The sequence below is a fragment of the Aplosporella prunicola genome, assembly GCF_010093885.1.
Source record: "Aplosporella prunicola CBS 121167 unplaced genomic scaffold K452scaffold_9, whole genome shotgun sequence".
NCBI lineage: Eukaryota > Fungi > Ascomycota > Dothideomycetes > Botryosphaeriales > Aplosporellaceae > Aplosporella > Aplosporella prunicola.
Window position 1 is genome coordinate 281,997 of NW_022983537.1, and position 18,114 is coordinate 300,110.

The 18,114-nt window shown below is 57.0% G+C and overlaps 7 protein-coding genes across 7 annotated transcripts; 5 read left to right on the plus strand and 2 right to left on the minus strand.

Moving 5' to 3' along the window:
- The first annotated feature begins 1,371 nt into the window (after positions 1–1,371).
- Positions 1,372–1,731, plus strand: K452DRAFT_286049 (uncharacterized protein). The gene has a single exon (XM_033540220.1). The coding sequence runs from the start codon at positions 1,432–1,434 to the stop codon at positions 1,660–1,662; it is 231 nt and encodes a 76-aa protein (XP_033398937.1). The 5' UTR covers positions 1,372–1,431; the 3' UTR covers positions 1,663–1,731.
- Positions 1,732–3,062: 1,331 nt separating this feature from the next.
- Positions 3,063–4,274, plus strand: K452DRAFT_225328 (uncharacterized protein; the record flags this gene model as incomplete). Its single annotated transcript, XM_033536741.1, has 3 exons — positions 3,063–3,137; positions 3,200–3,687; positions 3,746–4,274. The coding sequence occupies 3 exons, from the start codon at positions 3,063–3,065 to the stop codon at positions 4,272–4,274; spliced, it is 1,092 nt and encodes a 363-aa protein (XP_033398938.1).
- Positions 4,275–4,402: 128 nt separating this feature from the next.
- K452DRAFT_167721 (uncharacterized protein) lies at positions 4,403–5,137 on the plus strand. Its single transcript, XM_033535751.1, has one exon. It carries the CDS (start codon positions 4,531–4,533, stop codon positions 5,008–5,010), a length of 480 nt encoding a protein of 159 aa, XP_033398939.1. The 5' UTR covers positions 4,403–4,530; the 3' UTR covers positions 5,011–5,137.
- Positions 5,138–5,837: 700 nt separating this feature from the next.
- On the minus strand, positions 5,838–7,009 carry K452DRAFT_167752 (uncharacterized protein). The gene has a single exon (XM_033535752.1). It carries the CDS (start codon positions 6,746–6,748, stop codon positions 6,158–6,160), a length of 591 nt encoding a protein of 196 aa, XP_033398940.1. The 5' UTR covers positions 6,749–7,009; the 3' UTR covers positions 5,838–6,157.
- A 1,131-nt stretch (positions 7,010–8,140) lies between these two features.
- On the plus strand, positions 8,141–8,944 carry K452DRAFT_167766 (uncharacterized protein). The gene has a single exon (XM_033535753.1). The coding sequence runs from the start codon at positions 8,319–8,321 to the stop codon at positions 8,751–8,753; it is 435 nt and encodes a 144-aa protein (XP_033398941.1). The 5' UTR covers positions 8,141–8,318; the 3' UTR covers positions 8,754–8,944.
- Positions 8,945–10,386: 1,442 nt separating this feature from the next.
- K452DRAFT_167791 (uncharacterized protein) lies at positions 10,387–11,167 on the minus strand. Its single transcript, XM_033535754.1, has one exon. It carries the CDS (start codon positions 10,974–10,976, stop codon positions 10,575–10,577), a length of 402 nt encoding a protein of 133 aa, XP_033398942.1. The 5' UTR covers positions 10,977–11,167; the 3' UTR covers positions 10,387–10,574.
- A 3,311-nt stretch (positions 11,168–14,478) lies between these two features.
- On the plus strand, positions 14,479–16,796 carry K452DRAFT_307398 (uncharacterized protein; the record flags this gene model as incomplete). Its single annotated transcript, XM_033543067.1, has 3 exons — positions 14,479–14,490; positions 14,554–16,103; positions 16,172–16,796. The coding sequence occupies 3 exons, from the start codon at positions 14,479–14,481 to the stop codon at positions 16,794–16,796; spliced, it is 2,187 nt and encodes a 728-aa protein (XP_033398943.1).
- Positions 16,797–18,114: the final 1,318 nt, after the last annotated feature.

The window sequence follows — 18,114 nt, forward strand, 5'->3', positions numbered from 1 at the left end:
CTGGCCAACATTCCGTGACCATGTTGGGTGCACATCCTCGATGACGCCTCTTGCGCCGCCAATCCCTCGTCAATCCACCTCTTCTTGCCCAACGCTGGGGGAACACAATGTTTTATGTTTCCGGCTTTCCCCATACCTACTCTACTCTACTCTACCCATTCAGAGGGTTGTTTAAAAAGGGGCAGTCTCGGCGCATCTCTGGTCCATGAGCGCGGAGCGGACGGCGCGGGGCGGGGCGGGCACGGCGGGGTTCGCAGGCCTCGATCGGTTCACAGGAGCCGCGCGTTCTCCGCACGCCGTCCGTCTGTCTGTCGTGACGCACGCAACGCCGGCCCGTGCAGCTGACCCAGCAGTATGTACACGTAGGTATTGTACCATAGCTATGTATGCGCATCGCCGGGCCCATTGTGGCCGGTGTGCGACAGCGAAGAGATATTGTACAATACCTCCCACGTCCAACCTCGGCCGTGGTGATGATGCGCCAACAACAACACCTGCACAGCCCAAAGATTATCGCCCACAGTGGGCATGAACAGCCTCACACCTGCCGTTTTTCGTCGCTCGCACGCGCGCACGCTGTTGTAATCCCTCCCCCAGACCGGCAGTGACCTGCTGCCTATCCGTACTCGCTCCACTCCGCCCACCTCCACGCCCCACGCCCCAGCGATTGTCTATCCAAAACTGCGGGCCCTGCGCTCCATATTGCCACTGGACTCCGTACCACCACCACAACCAACGAACCACGGTTATCATGGCCTCGTCCCGACGTCCCGTCCCAGACTTTGTTTGTAGTTCCCCTTGACTGCGGTCTGCGGCCCGCAGGACCTTCCGTGCGGATTAACGTCGCGGCTTTGGTTGTGCTGGGGGCCAGTCGTATGCGCGTCGTGCTATGGATGCGATACTGGCGGGTGGGGGCTTTTTCTCCCACACGCACGCCTACAACGCGGATCCCAACCGCGCAGCTTGTTGGTGCGATTGCACCACCCGCGAGGTTTGCCTAGTTAGTCATCGCTGGAGAGACAGCCATGTGCTTCCCTGCGGATTACTGATTGCGACCTACTGGGCAGTGGAGCGAACGGGCCGAGCGGGATGCGCGGTGAGCGGAAAGAGCGGCAGCCAGGCAGCGTGGGAGCAGGGAGCCTCGCAGATACAAATAAAATCCGTAGACAACGCTGCGGACGCCGTAGGAACGGCGGAGCGGAATGGCGGGCTGGCGGATAGATGTTCCCTACCTACGAGTAGAGAGCTCGCGTTCTTGCGCTCCGCTCTGCTCGACTCTGCTTTGCTCTACTCTGCTGTCCACAGGAGGTGGTGATGTCTGCGGCGGCTCAATAGAACGGATCCGGCACCCCCAACCCGTCCATCCACAGTGCCACGGCACCATGATGTCTCACCACATCTTTAAACACACGTACATACCCAGGCACTCTCATGTCCAATTACCCAAACCAAACCACCACACTCCCTCCATCCTTCCATCAATCTCAGCCCCAGCTCCAGCCTTACCACCGGCAACCCAGCGGAGCCCCCGCCCGAGACCCGGAGACGCACCTCAGTTTACAGCGCGGAGGCACAGCGCGAGTCAGTCAGCCGTCATTCCGCCCACCCGTCCGCCCTGCCGCCCGCGCACCTGTCTCCAGTAACAGTCGTATGTCATTGTGAGAACAGGCTGTGGAGACCACTCACACAGCGTCGCCGGATACTTGCTACCCAGGCAGCGTGTGCGTCTGCTGCTATATAAAGCTGCGCGTCGGCCGCTGCGCGTCGTGCTGCGTGCGTCAGGGCGTGCGCTCTCGCTTTGCGCCCAAGCGGATGTGGCTTTTGCAAGGCGTTTTGGCGTGCCCGCTCGATCGCGAGCTGCCCGTGTGTTGCGCCCACTGCGCCTGCTGTGCGCGCTGCGCTCTGAGGGCTTGGGGTAGCGCGCGTGCCTGTGATTCTCCGTTCTGCTAGGACGCGTGCTGGCTTGCGCTGCGCTGCTGTGGCTCGTGGGGCGGTGTGGTGCTTTGTAGGTGCGCTGATGAAGGAAAAGAAGAAGGTAAGTAGGACTAAGGTAAGGATTTTGGTTTCGCGCATGCTTCGTCTAGTTCTTTTCTCCCGCAATATTTCCCTTTCTCCAGTCGCAGTCGCATTATTTCCTTCCAGTTCATTTCGGTCTCGTCCATTTATTTCCGAAAGGGGACCTTAACGAAGCTTCACCCCGCCTCGAGTGGGTGGAGGCTCTTCTCTGGCACGTCGCGCGTCGGGTAATAAGATTCCAAATTCCATATGGTATGGCTGCAGCCGGGAGTGGGATGTGACAGACGAGCGATGGCCGGCTAGCGGGAAGGTGAGCCGAGGCGGGAAAATGGCGGGGAAGAAGCAGCCAACTCTCCAACGTCGAGCGCAAAGCGCGTCATGGATTCAACACTTGGACAGGCAGGTGGGAAGCCGATACGCGGACGACACTTTGCTAGCGCGGCGACGGCGCAGACGGCCGCGCCAATCCCCCTCTCGTCATCCCTTTCTGGCACGCCTGCCCATGCGTCTGCCGTAGCTGATTGGTGGCAAAAGTAATGACGTCCCCCGGCCCTTGATGCTCCTTTGCGCGAGCTCCACCAAAAAAGACGGTTTCGGACGAGGCGTGTCTACACCGCGAGGCACGCTGCCAGAAGGGAGCGAGCAGCTATACGGAGTATATACGCTCGAGCAGACAGGCCTCCTCGCCGCTGGCTGGCAGCAGACGGCGACGCGACGCGATGCGATGCGATGCGACAGGGCGACGTCGGCGCAGCATCATCGACGGTGCCTGCCCTTGTGCCATGCCGGAGATACTCTAGCAGTCTCGACGAGCCCATGGCACTACCGCGCGCAAGACCCGCCGTGCCGCCTACACCTCATGCATCGGGGCCATCTTGGCCGTGACAGGAAATGATATCACCCGGGGTGTGAGGGCTTCTGCGCGCATTCATAAGCCGAAGCCCCTCCCCCTCCTCTCTGGGCTTTTCCACCAACACTATTTTTCCGCCATTTTCCTGTCAAATTATACCTCGATAGCCGCTTTTTCCCACCCCAATTCTGCCACAATGCCTTACCCCGAGACCGCCGAGGGCTTCTGCGTCACTGACATCAAGAACTGGAGCACGTTTGAGAAGAGGGAGGTCCGTTACTCTCGCTCCTCGCTCCCAAGCGCCACCACGAAGCTAAACATCCTCCCGCACAGATCAAGCTCAAGCCCTTCGAGGACCGCGACATCGACGTCGCCATTGACGCCTGCGGCGTGTGCGCCTCGGACGTGCACACCATCACGGGGGGCTGGGGGTCGGACATCCCGCTGCCGCTGTGCGTGGGGCACGAGGTAGTGGGGCGGGCGGTGCGGGTAGGCAAAGACGTGACGACGATCAAGGTGGGCGACCGGGTAGGCGTGGGCGCGCAGATCAGCGCCGACCTCACCTGCGCCAACTGCAAGGCCGACCAAGAGAACTACTGCCCCAAGTCCGTCGACACGTACGGCGCGCCCTACCCGGACGGCACCATCTCGCAGGGCGGCTATGCCAGCCATATCCGCGCCCATGAATACTTTACCTTCAAGATCCCGGATGGTCTGGATACGGCGCTTGCGGCGCCCATGCTGTGTGCTGGCTTGACTACGTATAGTCCGCTTAAGAGGCTGGGCGCGGGGCCGGGGAAGAAGGTCGGCATAATCGGAATGTAAGAGACGCCTCTAAGGCCCCTGCGCAGTAAACAACAGCACTAACCACGCGCACAGCGGCGGACTCGGCCACTTCGGAATCCTATGGGCCAAGGCCCTAGGCGCCGAAGTATACGCGATCTCGCACTCGCCGGGCAAGAAAGACGACGCGCTCGCGCTGGGAGCGAAAGAGTTCATCTGCACCAAAGAAAAAAACTGGGCCGAGCCGTACAAATTCCAGCTGGACTTCGTGATCAACACAGCCGACGCGACTGACAAGTTCGACCTGGCGGAGTACTTCTCAGTCCTCAAGGTCAACGGGACCTTTCACATGGTGGGCTTCCCTGACAACCCGCTGCCGGCCTTCCAGGCCCAGATCTTCGCCACCAACGGCTGCTACATGGGCGCGTCGCACATCGGAAACCGCCCCGAGATGATTGAGATGTTGGAGCTTGCGGCGAAGCAGAAGATTAAGAGCTGGGTCCAGACGATTGATATTTCGGAGGAGGGGTGCAAGGAGGCGGTTGAGCGCGTGTATAAGAATGATAATGTGCGGTATAGGTTTACGCTCACGGGGTTCGATAAGGCGTTTGGGAAGCGGGAGTAGAGGAGCGTTGCGTGCGGTTATGACTGATGATTGTGTTTGTGTTTGTTGGCGCGGGGGGTAGGGTGGCTATGACTGCGTTGCGAGAGGTAGAAAGTATTTTTGGTTGTAACTCCTACGTCCTGCCCTCTGCCTCTCGCACATCTTTCTTCCCATCAGCACGCACACACAAACTCCCACACTCCCAAACTCCTACACAAACAACGAAGCAAAGAAAGAGAGGAACGTGCTTGCGCACCCAAACCCTATCTACCTAAGTATGTATGTAAGCATCCAACTCCAAACCCAAGCCCAATGCCTGATGCACCCGACCCTAACCCCAAACCTAAACGCCTCACTCGTCCCATCCTCCCTCATCCTTTCACATCCCCCTCAATTTCCCATCCCCTCAACTCTTCCCCTTAGCACAGCACACAGCTCACAGCCCCCTCGGCGGCCCCCCATGATACGGATCCCTGGGCCAAGCCGGCTCGCCGCTCTTGGTGCCCTGGGGCGGGGGAGGCGGCTTGGAGAGGACGGGGCGGGTGGGCGTGGGACGGGGGACCCAGAGCGTTTGCTTGGCCTTCTTCTTGTTGCTGCTGATGATGGTTGTTGTGATGGTGGGGTACCGTGGGTAGGGGTGGAAGGGGAGCGTCGTCTTTGTTGTCTTTGTGGTTGTGATGGCCATTTTGATGGTTGTGGTGGTGGTGGTTGTTGGTGGTTGGTTGTTGTGTGGTGGTCGTCTGTATGCACGCACTGACTAGGTATGCGTTCGCGGCGGCGGTATGTATGTATATATGTAGGTGTTTGACGACAACAAAAGGCTGAAGTGTCGTAGGTAGGGATGTATCTGTGTATGTCCGTCCGCTCAATAGAGTTGAAAGTTGAAGAATCGTAGGTAGGTAGGTAGGTAGGTAGGTAGGTAGGTAGGTAGGTAGGTAGATAGGTAGATAGGTAGATAGATAGGTAAACAATATGAACAGCGAAGTCGTCTGTCCGTCTGTCTGATTTGTATGTTCTGTATGTTGTATGTTCTGTCTCTGCCCTCTCCCTTCCCGCGCACACCCGCCCTTCTTATACCCTTCCTCCCTCCCTCCCTCCCTCACCTCACACACCAACAAGGCAAGGCAAGGCAGACAGCAGCCCCCACACGGCGGCTCCCGCGCGCGCGCCTGTGCGCTATTCTTACTGCTCCTGCCGGCTTGGCGGGTCCGGCGCAGTGGGCAGAGCAGCGGCGCATAAGGCAGCGGCAGAGCATAAGGCTCTGAGTCTGACTACCTACACAGCACAGCACGGCGCGGCACGAGGTAAGCACAGGCGCCGCGACCCGCCCGTCGTTAGCGCCGTGGATAGTTAGTGCGTGGCTGGGTGCGGCAGCGGCACTTGCGGCACTTGCCTACCTGGGTAGGTTGGCGTAGCACAGTGCGCGCCGCCGGAGGGGCTTTCTGCCTAGCCTAGGTAGCTACCTAGGCGTTTGCGGTTGTGTCAGTGACGGCGGAGGCGGAGGCGGAGGCGGGGGCGGAGCTAGGTAGAGGCACCAGAGGCAGCAGGAGCAGCAGGAGCAGCGGCGCGACGTCGTGCAGAGCAGGGCGCGGTAGTCAGTCAGTCAGGTAGGCAGACACTGCGCGCCGCGCGCATCAGGCTGAAAATCCCAGGCGCGCGGGCGTTCGGGCGCGCGCGCTTACTGGTGGATATTATGGGGTGTTGCTATGTATGTGTGTGTGTGTGTGTGTATATTTACGTACGTGGGTAGGGAGCTGAGCGCGCGGGTATGGCTGGATTTGCGGATGGATGGGTGAGGTGGTGGTGGTGGTGGTGTAAGCAAGCCATCACGGGCAGCGACCAATCAGGTCCGCGTATGTATGTGGGGCGGGGCGATGTGATGCGATGTGATTGATGATCGATGTTCAGGCCGAGATACGGATTAGGTATGTGTATGTGGGTGTGTGTAAGCGACTGCGGCTAAGTTTGTAGACATCCACGCTGAGACAAGACAAGACGGAGACAAGACGGTGCGAAGCTAGGTTGGTGTTCATTATTGCTGTGGCCGATGCCTGCTGCTGCTGTTGTTGTGTGAAGAGGGCGCGTTTCAGCGCGCAACAGCCGCGCAGCAGCAGCAAGGCGATAGTAGAAGATAGATAGTAGACGGTAGGTTTCCGCACCAAGCGGCGGCAACGCGGCGACGCCGTCAGCGGCAGCGGCAGTGGCAGCAGCGGGCGCGCGCGCATACCGGTCGTGCTCGTGGAGGTGATGATCGTGGTGGTGGTAGACGCGGCACCCAGCTGAGCGCTGCTGCCCCGCACCCGCACCCGCAGTCGCGTCGACGACGACCATGCCACCACTACAAGCTGGCGCCACCGCAGCCGCCGACAGCGACAGCGACAGCAGCAGCGACGATCGAACACCGCGGCGTTTCGCGCACTGCTACAGCCGCCAGTGCCTTTGCCGTCACTGCCTCTACCACTGCCGCCGCCGCAGCTCGACCCGCGCGCGTGCATAATAAATAGCTAGGGCGCTTAAGAATGAAGAACGGCGCTTCGTGCTCGCGCACAGGCCGCCTCAACAACAACTAAGGTAACAACTAAGGTAGGTAGATAGAAGAGAGGTAGGTGGGTAGGAGCGCGGAAATAACACGAAGAAGGGCGGCGCGGGCTCAGAAGAGGTCGCGCGGCCAGGCGTCCTTGGGTTTTGGCTGCGGCCCGTAGGGCACTTCGCTGGGCTTGACGACGACGATGTTGGTGGTTGTGGGGGCGGCCATGGTAGGTAACCTTGGGTAAGGTACTGTAGGTAGGTCCACAAAAGTGCCTGGATGGTTGGATGGGTGGATGGATGGATGGTTGCTGCTGCTCTCCCCAACATGTCAGCCAATCGTGTCGCGGATCGCCTCGCTTACCGGGCAGGGAATGGCGAACCGATGATCTTGTTCGTGCGCTGGAGACGGAACGCGGGTTGGAGGGTTGATATGCTCGGGAGTCGGGAGCGCGCGAGCTCGGTCGGTCGGTCGGTCTGTTGGTCGGGATGCGGACGGATGCTTGCTGCTGATGATGCTGCTGATATGCTGATATGCTGATGTTTGCTGATCGGGATGCCGAGAATTAGAGGCGGCTGTGGCGGCGACGACGGCGGGCGGACGGGAAGTTGTTTTGTTTTGTTTTGCTTTGCTTTTGCTTTCTTATTGCTTTGCTCTGCTTTGCTTTGCTTTGCCGTTTCTTGCTTGTTTGATTGCTTGCTTGCTTTGCTGCTGCCGTGGACAAGACAACACCCACCAACAAACCACGGGCTCCAAGACTATTATACCGTGCGCCCCCCTTGCCGGGCGCGACGACAAGGCAGCCGGCGCAGAAAAAGACGGTCGCTCTCGGGGCGTCGTCGCCGGTGAGGCCTGACCGTCGCGTGTTGACCGGTCACCGGTCACAGATCGACTGACTCGCCGTGCGCCGTAGGGCGACGGCTCACCGGTTCGCGGGGGCTTCTAGCTGCGTTCCTTTCTCTCAGCCTCCACATGCGACACGAGAATCATATTGGCTTGGGCCTGATCTGTCGCGTGACGCTGCTCTCCCTTTCGTTGAAACAAACATTCGCTGATCTTGCGCTTCCTTGTTGATCCCCTTAGACTGATGGGGCCAGCTGGCTCTTTCGACCAATTCCTCCCGACGGACGGGACTGACTGACTGACTCTCGAGACTGACTCTCCCAGAACGCAGAACGTCATTGGCGGCTCACCGCATAAAAGCCCGTAAAACCAACCAACAAGCTTCCATACAAGCCAAGCAAACACGCATCCCGAAAAAAATGAAAACCACCACGACCACCCTGGCGCCCATCCCCATCCACGCGTATCGTCACTGTCACTCACATGGCCCCGCGCGCTGCAGTGCGGCTGCGAGAACACGTAGAGCGCGGATCAAGTCGCTAAGCCCAGCCCTCCCGTCCGGTCCGCACAACCAACAACCAACATTCTACTACTACGTACTACGTAGGCACGTCCGAGAAATTTTCATCGTCCACGTCCTCGCTTGAGATCTTCGCCGCGTAGCTAAGCTAGCTTGCCATGTTGCAGTTGCATGCATGCAGAGGGCTGCGAGGCTGTCGCCGCGGCAACGGCTACGGCTACGCCTCCTGTCCCTGTCCCTGGCCAGGGGCGTGGTATTGTATTGTTGGCTTTCTTGGCTTGGCTGGGTTGGAGGCTGTGTCGACGCCTTACCACTTGCGCGCTCCTGCTGGCTGGTCTGTGATGCCATGCTATGGTATGGGCGATACAATAGAATACAGCAGCAACCTTCGCGTTCACACGCGCGCACGTTGTGGTGGTTATGGTGGTGTTGGTTTTGGTGTTGGCGCAGTGACCACCAGGGCCTAGGTCCACCAATCAGCCAACCAACCAGCGCGTCCGCGTCCGCGTCACAGCAATCCGCGAAGATATGCAAGACGCACTCGCAACGGCAACGACCAGCCAGACAGACTTACCACGTACGTAGTAGGCAATTACCTAGGCAGAGCTAGTTCGTCGCCAACAAAAAAGCCGGGGCGACGGCAAGACTCCCTCTCTCCACACTGTATTGTACATCCGTACCCGCTGCTACTAACTTGCTGCAGTCTAAAGTCGGCTGGCGCCCGGCTACCGACGGATGGATTACCACGTACGTACGGCTTGCAGATGACAGATGCCTGATAGCGTAAGGTCTGTACTATACGTGGTGTACGTAGTATACCGGTACCGGCACGCTGCACCGGTCAGCCACACGCAAGCAGCTGCTAACCCACTAAGCACTCACCACTCACCAGCTAACCAACTAAGCAACTAATCATAGCATCCGCTATCGTATGTGCCGGTGAGTTTTCTTACCGGTGTACTGTGCAGCGGCAGCAGCTTCTGCGCATCACGTCAACGCGTCCCGGTTCGCGGCGTGCGTCTGTTATACATGCGAGGGTCATATTGCACAGAGGCTAGAAGCTGCTGCTTGTTGAGGCTCCACTTTAGGGCGGTGTGATAACCGCTAGCTGCAGATGCTACAGATACTGTGGATATCGCAGATATTGAGGGGCGGGTGTGCGGGGTTGGTTTTGGTGGTGTTTGGTGGTGGTGGTGATGGTGTTTTTGCACCATTTTTTGTCCTTCACGACTAATATTGGTCGCTCTTATATCGATAGTTAGTAGATAAGAAAATGGCGCAGTGCGGGATATTCCGCCCGGGGCGTGGGTGCGGTGGGTTTATCTTTTTGTCGCGACCGTCTCAGAACCTTTTTTTTTTTTTTTTTTTTTTTTTTTTTTTTTTTTTTGTTTTTTTTTTTTGGGAGGGGGCTTGATGTTGCTTCGTCATGAATTTGGTTTCTAGGCAGTACTCTTTGACGCTGGTGTAGCTGCTTCTATTATTCATTTATGACCAAGTCGTTAAAGACGTTGTTTTGGTCTTTCTTTGAAGTGCTTACGCTTGTATAGGGCTCCAGCCAGCAGTTCTCTCGCCCTTATTAAGACTGTCATTATTTGCACCGCCAATGTCCGAAGAGCCAGCTTCAATTGGTTATCGAAAGTTACTTGCCAGGCTGATTTGAAGCCGAATGCAGCCACGCTGAGCCCGGAACACACATATACTCGATCGGTCTTGGGCAGACGCTTTCAATGAAGATGGAGAAAACCCATGTTGGAGATGGAGTTCTATTAGAGGTTGGTTATGGTAGACGCTAAGCTCCGCGCTACTTGGATGATTCTAGACCCATCTCCGCGAGCGATTGGACGACGTACAAACAAGCACGTGCGGACTCCGCACACAAAAGCGCTCATGGTATGTACCTTACTCTCCAAGTCACATCAATCATCACCAACCACTCACCCGCTAACAAAATCACACGCTCAGATGACCGGCAGGCCGACCCAGCGCACCCGAGCAGAGCCTCAAGCCCCCCGCCTCACTTTCCCTTCCCAATCCGCTCGCCGCGGCACGACGTGACATGCACCCCACGCCTCACTCTTTCCCTACCAACCACGACGTATGTCCGGAGGCCGCCAGGCAGACCGGCCAGCCAGCCAGCCACACCCGCACTACAACCCCCTCCGTTTCTCTGACCGCTTCTGACCTGCATCGCGATGCCTAGCCACGCAGCCTGGCAGCCTAGCAACCTAGCAGCCTAGCAGCTAAGCAGGCAGCCAGCCTGCAACGCTGGCCCGAAGCGGGCAACGGGCAGTGCCATGCGCAAGGTCGTTTGCCTGCTTCTTCCACCTCTCCGCCAGGCTGAAAGAGGCACATACATAGGTCGGTTGGCTGACTGGCGCTATGGTATATTTACATACATTCATACGCACACATGTATGTGTGTATCCCTGCCTTACGACAAGTCATCCTGCGCGGCCTCGCGTTCGTGGCCGTCGAGGCGCCGAGGGCCCGACGCAGCTGCACTGGATTGCTGAGGTGCGCGCCGAACCGCCCGCTGCGCTGCACTGCACTGCGTTGCCGACCGCTGTTGCTGCTGCTGCTGCTGCATGAAGCCTTGTCGCTTCGCCCTTTCCGCGATGGTCGCGTCGGGCCTGGGCTGCGTGGCCAACCACGCCAACGCCAATGGCCTGCGCCGAGACCCTTGTCGGGCGAGCGAGCGCGCGTGCATGACGGAGGGAGCTGAGATGACCCTGGCTTCTTCGGCGCGCGTGCTCATCTCGACTCTGGACGTCTTCCCCCCAGCATCGGTAGAAGCGTCGGCGTCGGCCGCTGGTATATTGCCGCTGAGATCCATTCTACCTACGCAAGCTGAACGCGTCCTTGGCCAACTGCGTTCGGATCTTCAGTCTCTCCGTGCTGACTCTTGACATGTTCGGCTGTGTGCGTGGAAAGCACGTCAACCGCTGAGCTGGCTTGCTTTGATGGCCAGATTGCCTTCATCACAAAAATAAACATCGGTTAAGAGACGAACCGTCGCAAGGTTCAGCAAAAGGAATGATTTGCACAATCTTGCGGCTCTTGCCAGACATGGTGCTCCTTATCAGTTGTGGGTTACGTCTATTCTCTTTTCGGGCTAATTTGATAAGTAGCAAATGATAGAGGACAATTAGGCCACAAATATGCGGCTCTATACCAGCCAAGGACCACCCTACCGGAAGAACGACGGAATGGCGATATGAACTGCAGAACGTGTGCAAAGGGCGGCTGCCGAAGGGCCACTACCGAAGCGTACAGCATCACATGCGAACCACGATCCTACCTGATGGGGATTGGCAAACTACACGCGTCATGCAGTAGGTCATTCGCCCTCTCAAGCGCCCCCAAGCGCCCTCAAGCGCCCTCCAAGTTATGGCCTGCGATCGTTCACCGTTCGTCCGGCCCAAGCCTATGGGTTTGCTTCCAAGGATGCGGCAAGGGCGGTTCCGCCCATACCACACGATTATAGCCGTTGAGCTTGTCTCACCGGTCTAGTATCCTAGCCACGTAGGAGCCGGTAAACAACCACGCCAAGATTGAGGCTCAAAAGGCGGGGTATGGGCTTGCAGACCTTGCGGGAGACGGCGTCCATGCCACCCGCTGCAAGGGTCAATTTCAACTTTACTCCGAGCCGCATGTCCCTTCACTGGGAACGTATGACTAGAAACTAGCGAAACATCAATCAACCGAAACTTTCAAGAGCTAGGGAAAGTCGCTGTAAATTCTTGAATATTATTCCAGTGTCTTGCTTTACCAGTTTACGCGGCTCATTCCATGCACGACGCGTCGTCTCTGCCGGTTCAAAGCGGTTCTATCCCCATGCACATCACCTCTGCCCTAATTCCGGGTATTATTCGCCCTCTCGACGCAATTGCAGCAAAAAAGACCGTGGTAATCAGGGTAGGCTGACCGCATCGCCCTTTGGTTCCGCATGTCGCCCTGCACATCTGAAACGCCTCTCTGTGTCCCACGGCCACGGACCTGACCATGGGACTGCGGTGAAAGAGAGGACGCGACAACCGCGTCCCGGAACTTGCAGTTAGTAGCAGTGCTCGCCCTCCACCTCGGTATTTCGGTCTCGTGGACTGCATATTGGAAGCTTGTAAGTGGATGTCCACGTAAACCATGAAACAGCGAGACAGGCAGACACACATTAATCAGCGGTCTTTTCTAAGCGACGTTGGACAACAAGCTTCGTTCCCTCTGAGAGGGCGTTCTATTTGTCAGGACTGGGTCCGCAGAGCTTTCTTGATAGGTTGGTTGGTGTGAGAGTGCCAGTCCTGTGAGGAACTCAGCACTATTAGCATGTCCATATATGGGTCGCATAAATACCCAGAGGTTTCATTTGAAGACGAACAAACACCCCTCGCCAGTTTCTGAAGACCTTCCCTTTTCGGACCCTGGATGTACGGAGAACGAACGCACTATACGCCACCACTGAGATAATCTTCTTCTTTAATCTTCGAACAAATTCTCAAAGTCCGCTTGCTTCGTAATAGCCAATTGCTCATAATGTCAGCAAACTCCGCTCAAGCCAGGATCAACGTAAGTCGGATAAGCAACCCGACTCCCTTTCACACACAGTGTGACTGACTTCAACCTCCGGGGTGCATCTCAACAGAGCGCGCAGGCAGGACAATGGCAAAGCGTATCTCGAGCATGGGGCTCTAGCCGAAGCGCGGAGTCCGGGGTACACGCAACCGAGGCAACTACCACCGGAAGCTACGGCGCGTCCACCCAAGGCGGAGCCAGCTACGACAAACTCCAAGCCTGGTTCGCACAAGACCAAAAGTCGGGACCATACGACGGCGTGGGTTACATCAAACGGAACAATTGAATGAGCCACGAGAGGCACAGTCAAGAGGCTCAACTCAACAATTCAAGAGGCGCACGTCGCCAAGTCATGAAGAGGGGAAAAAGAGGGGCGCTGCAGCGCGAGGCAGACCAGCTGAAGATCGCATCATGCGACCTTGTTTCTCCGTCACACGAGATCTCTTTCGTGCAACACCAATTCCGGGGACGCGAAACGTCCTTATCTCCAGAACATCCTTGCAAGATATACCCACGAGCCAGCACGAACACGTCTTCACCATATCCGTCTTTAATTCTAGATAATAGTGCAACCTCCTTCAATTCTATGTTTCAAGTCGCTCGAGGGAATTCTTGTCGCTCTGCATAGTGCATGGGCAATTCAATAGCCCTTACATCGTCTGCTGCACTTAAGTCGCCGATGGCTTGCTCGCAGCCAATGGGGCTCGGCGGCCCATGCAACTAACCACCATTCCGTCAGGCGCCCATTCTTTTTGTGAACTCTCGTTTGGCCGATCGATTCGATGGCCTTTTGCTGGGTGGTGGCTCTGCCTTAGAACCGAGTAACTGTGGCATAAAAATGACCTGGGAGCGCATACCACCTACCGCTTCTGTGGTTTCTGAAAACAGGAGTGGGGTAAGAGCCTCATTACAAAAGGGTGGCTTTTCCTTGTCCCGTTTTCCTGCCTTTCCGGTGGTCTTCTCGATGTTCGTTTTCCCCTCCAACCTCATCCTTCGACCTCACCGGCCAACCGAAATATCGCAGGACTAGCTACCCCCGGACGATGGAGCAAGTCTTGGCCTTCAACAGGGAACTTCGTGTCCTTCTCTTCCAGCTGCTCCGGTCGGGACATCGTCTAGCGATATCTTTTACCCGTTTCAAAGCGATCCTGTGCTCCCAACAAGGCTGATACTTCTTTGCAGCCCGACTTGCATGATCCTTCGATCATGAGGCCGGCCCAGCGAGGCGCTCTCAGGCAGCAGCAGCAGCTCATTCAGGCCCCCCGGGCCACGGAACCCACCACGCACCGCCACTGTTCCTTCCCCAGATGGCTGTGCAATAAGGCAAACGCCTCAGTGGCACACGCCATGGACCACCACACACTTCCAGGGGACGTCTGGATTCTCAGGTCTGAGCATTCCAGGCCATGAAAATTCGCGCACCTGCTCGACGGTCACTCTTTTCGTCATCCATCGGGACTTGACGGCGCGTGCCATAGTCCCGCATACGGCGTCTTTCCCCGAGGGCAAAGGCTTGCCTGGAGTACAGGACTATCGACAAAGGACGCGTAGGCCTCAGTCCTCCGGGTTTCTACCACCAACACCCTGGCATCGTCCCATACGACGCTGTCCTTCTAGTCCCACTCTTCCGGAAGCCCTGCGATGCCAGCGGCGTCTCGTCGTATTTAACGACACCATCGCCACTCCCCGTTTTCCGGCCACTCCTGTCATTCTGTCGGAAACGGGTACATCTTTGGCTGCTGTTCTCGCCGTCACCCCCTTCCCACAACATGTCCCTGGGTGTAAGCTCGGAACTGAAGTTTGAGATAGGCTATACCTTCCAGTCGGTACAGTGACTATTCCAGCTTGGAACTGTACTGATTGCTGACTCTAGTCTCAGCATCAAAAGCCCTCGAAGCAGTAAATCTAAACAGCTTCCCGCCGCCTCGGATCATTCGCTTGCATACCTTCCTTCGTCCCCAGGCTCTGACGACGAAGACGACGACGACGACTTCGAAAAGCCACGATACTGTCTGACCACTCGCACCCCGGTCGAACCTAAGGAGTCATCACCTTGCTGCAATCGAAATCCATCTGACCATCCTCAACCACAAACGCTGCGCTTCCCCGAGCCCGAGCATCAGTTTCCCTCTGTTGCTCCATTGCCTGAACCCCCTCGTCGACGCAGGGATAGCTTCTACCGTCACTGCAAGAAAGCAATGTCACGCTTTGTACCCACCCAGTCAAGGTCTTCGGCCTCTTCACACCCTAGGAACATGGCTCCGCACACTCAATCCTTTCCTCTCCAGCCGCGCAAACATCTCTACTCTGCCTCGAACAACCGGTCTTTCTTCCATCCGTTTGGTGCGTTCGCCAAAGGTCCCAAGGATACCGTACCAGGATATGTGGAGATGCCTCAGGATCCGCTCGCACCTACCCCTGCTCAGGCAGCTGCGCTCCATCATGAAAGGAAGCGCCATGCAGAGCTTGAAGGCTGTTACAACTCGGTCCACGAAATGCCCCAGCCGACGCCGCCTCCGATGCCTACTGAGATGCCCGGCGACTTTCCTCTTGGCCATGTTTTGCCGGAGTATTCGATGCAGAGTTTCAATCCGTCTGAGGATCCGTGGACCCCGGAGCGACAGGCCTTTGCACCTGGAAGGAGTAATGTCTCAGTAAACAATGACGGCTTCAACCGCTTTTATGAAAACCAGGAGGCAATCTATTCACTAGACGATGTCCACCAACCGCCATTCACGCCTTGCCACAACCAATCGGCTTTCGAGGACCACAGCCTGGCCATGACCACCGCAAACAACGGCATGGACGAACTGTCGTCTCCATGGAACAGCACTAACCCACTCAACAACCCACAGCAGCGCCTACAAGCCCATCCAAACGAACAACTCCACCCAGCGCCCATCATCTACAATGTCCTCTCCCCCAACACCAGCACCGGCTACACCACGCACTCCGCCCAGCCAGCCTCAGCCCCAGCACCACCCCACCTCAGCAGCAGCCACCACACCCTACGCACCGGCTCCCCCCGCCCCCAAATGCGCATCGATACGTCCGTCTCGAGCATGCCACCCGCCTACCCAGCGCAATACTCCAGCAGCACCGCGACGTCCTCCAGCACAAACAGCAGTTCGCGCCGCAGCGGCGGCACCAGCAGCAGCGGCGCCTACTCCAGCGGCGCTTACTCCAGCGGCGGCTCCTCCGCCGTCCCGCCCTTCTTCCCCCGCCGCGCAAGCGCCATCCCCAGCACCCCGACGTCGTCGATCCCTTCGTCTGGGACGTCGGGCTGCCCGTCGCACTGGCGCTTCCCTGATGATGCGTCTGCGATTTCTGCTACGCACCGCAGCTTTCTGGGCGACGAGTTCGCGTTTTCTCCGTTTGGGGAGTGCGGGAAGGTGTATGTCCTCCTTTGATGCTTTATGCACACCTCTTTTGTCTGGCTGGCTGATTGACACACATAAGCAGGTTCCCGCTATTCGGCAGCCCCCTTAGCCCTTGGTCTGGGAGCGGCAGCGGCAGTACTGGCGCCCCGGACGCTTACGCCGCCACCACGGGTGCTGCCGGCCCTGGGAATTTCCACCAGGCTGGCTTGGATGCGGAGGCGTTGCCCGCGCCGTACAACGTCAATGTCGTGGTCTCGCCTGCGTCGCCTACGGACTGCAGGACTGAGGCCTCGCAACCGGCTTCCTCGCAACAACAACAACAACAACACTGCGCGGTCCCATCACCACCACCACCACTACAGCAACAACAGCACCAGCAGCACCAGCAGCAGCAACAACTCTACCCCCTGCCTCTGCAGCCCACAAAGCCTCCCTACGCCAGCGCCACCAGCGCCGCCAGCAGCCCACAGCACGTCCCCCTCCCTAAGAACGTCTGCCCAGACTGCAAGATGCGCTTCAAGTCGAAAACGCGCGACCTGGTGGGCAACATCAAGCGGCACCAGAAGACGGCGTGTCCGGCGCGGCCGGCTGCGGCTGTGTATCCGTGCTCGTATAGGGGGTGCGTCAAGACTTACAATCGGAGTGATGCGCGCAAGTCGCATGAGCGGGAGAAACATCGTGAGGGGTTGGGGGCGGAGGGGGAGTGAGGTGTTTTAGTGGATGAGTGGGTGATTGAGTGAATGAGTGAGTGGTTTATGTGGGAGGAAGGGTTGGTTTCTTTTTATTTTTATTTTTCTTCTTTTTCTTTAATTCCTTTTCCCCCATATTCTGCTAATGCGGGTTCTGATTTCTTTTCTTTTATTTTATTTTCCTTTCCTTTCCTTTCTTCTTTCTTAATGCTTGTATACCCTTCCTGTACACCCTTCAGCCACTTTCTTGTTTCTTTACTTAAGAAGAGGAGGACAAATCATGTAATAACGACGACGACGAAAGGCGCGGAGAAAGAGGCCGGTTCTCTTTTCCGCCTACGACGCTGGGTAGGTATGATAGACGCGTTTCCTTCTTTTCTTCTTAAATCACGGAACCGGCACGCTATCACTGAGGTAGCTCCACCCAATGAATATTTATCACTGAAATACGCTACGTCTCTAATACTGACGCGCGCGACGCGAAGCTGAAGACGCATCGCAACATCTACGCTGTAGTACCCAGCTAATACATCTGTCTACTTTCCTATCATCTTTACCTCTCCTCTCTCTCCCTCCCTCCCGCCCTCCCTACTCCTTTCGCAGGCATAGTTAGGTACTTGAATCATACATCACGTGGAGTAATAAATTATCTTGCGCCTAGGTGCGTAGTAGGTACACGACGCCACACAGTCCTCAGATGTCCAGACCAAGCCTGCGCGTGCATACATACTATCTTTTACCTTACCGATTGGCGGAAGGCAGTCTGACATCATCCCCGCCTACGACTCGTCACTTGGAATATGCGCCGAGCCGCCTGACGTTCACAGCCACGATATAACATATCCCAGAGCGCGGATCAGCATCGATGCACCGTGATGGATTATTGGCCGTACAGCAACCAATCAGCCGAGCTGGAGACAAACATACTAGCCCGCTTCCTTCCAGCCTGGTGCGGCTCTTATAGCAGGCCGGAACAGTCGGACTGTTGATTTCGTGCTTTTCTCAGGCTAAACGGACCCATGACATCGCCTCACTTTTCATGCAGCAGCAGTGCAACCTTGACCGCGCCTTTTCCGTCCCCCAACATACCCCACACCCTCGTGCGCCACAGCGGACTGGACTACTGTCTTGGTTTTCTGCATGCAAATTTGTGATTTCGAGACACAGAATATCTTCAGGTCATTTTATTAAAGGGACTGAGCTGGAACAATGTTCTAGACAGGCATAAAAATGATAAGCATCTTGCGACTCGTACCTGACATGGATGCTGTCGATCCGCAAGCTGATTAGGAATAAAACTGTTGGTTGACAAGAACAATTAATCAAAAAAAAAAAA

Coding starts and splice junctions, on each gene's coding strand:
- K452DRAFT_167752 (XM_033535752.1), bottom strand. CDS start 6,748: ATGCACGCGCGCGGGTCGAGCTGCGGCGGCGGCAGTGGTAGAGGCAGT.
- K452DRAFT_286049 (XM_033540220.1), top strand. CDS start 1,432: ATGTCCAATTACCCAAACCAAACCACCACACTCCCTCCATCCTTCCAT.
- K452DRAFT_167721 (XM_033535751.1), top strand. CDS start 4,531: ATGTATGTAAGCATCCAACTCCAAACCCAAGCCCAATGCCTGATGCAC.
- K452DRAFT_167791 (XM_033535754.1), bottom strand. CDS start 10,976: ATGGATCTCAGCGGCAATATACCAGCGGCCGACGCCGACGCTTCTACC.
- K452DRAFT_167766 (XM_033535753.1), top strand. CDS start 8,319: ATGCAGAGGGCTGCGAGGCTGTCGCCGCGGCAACGGCTACGGCTACGC.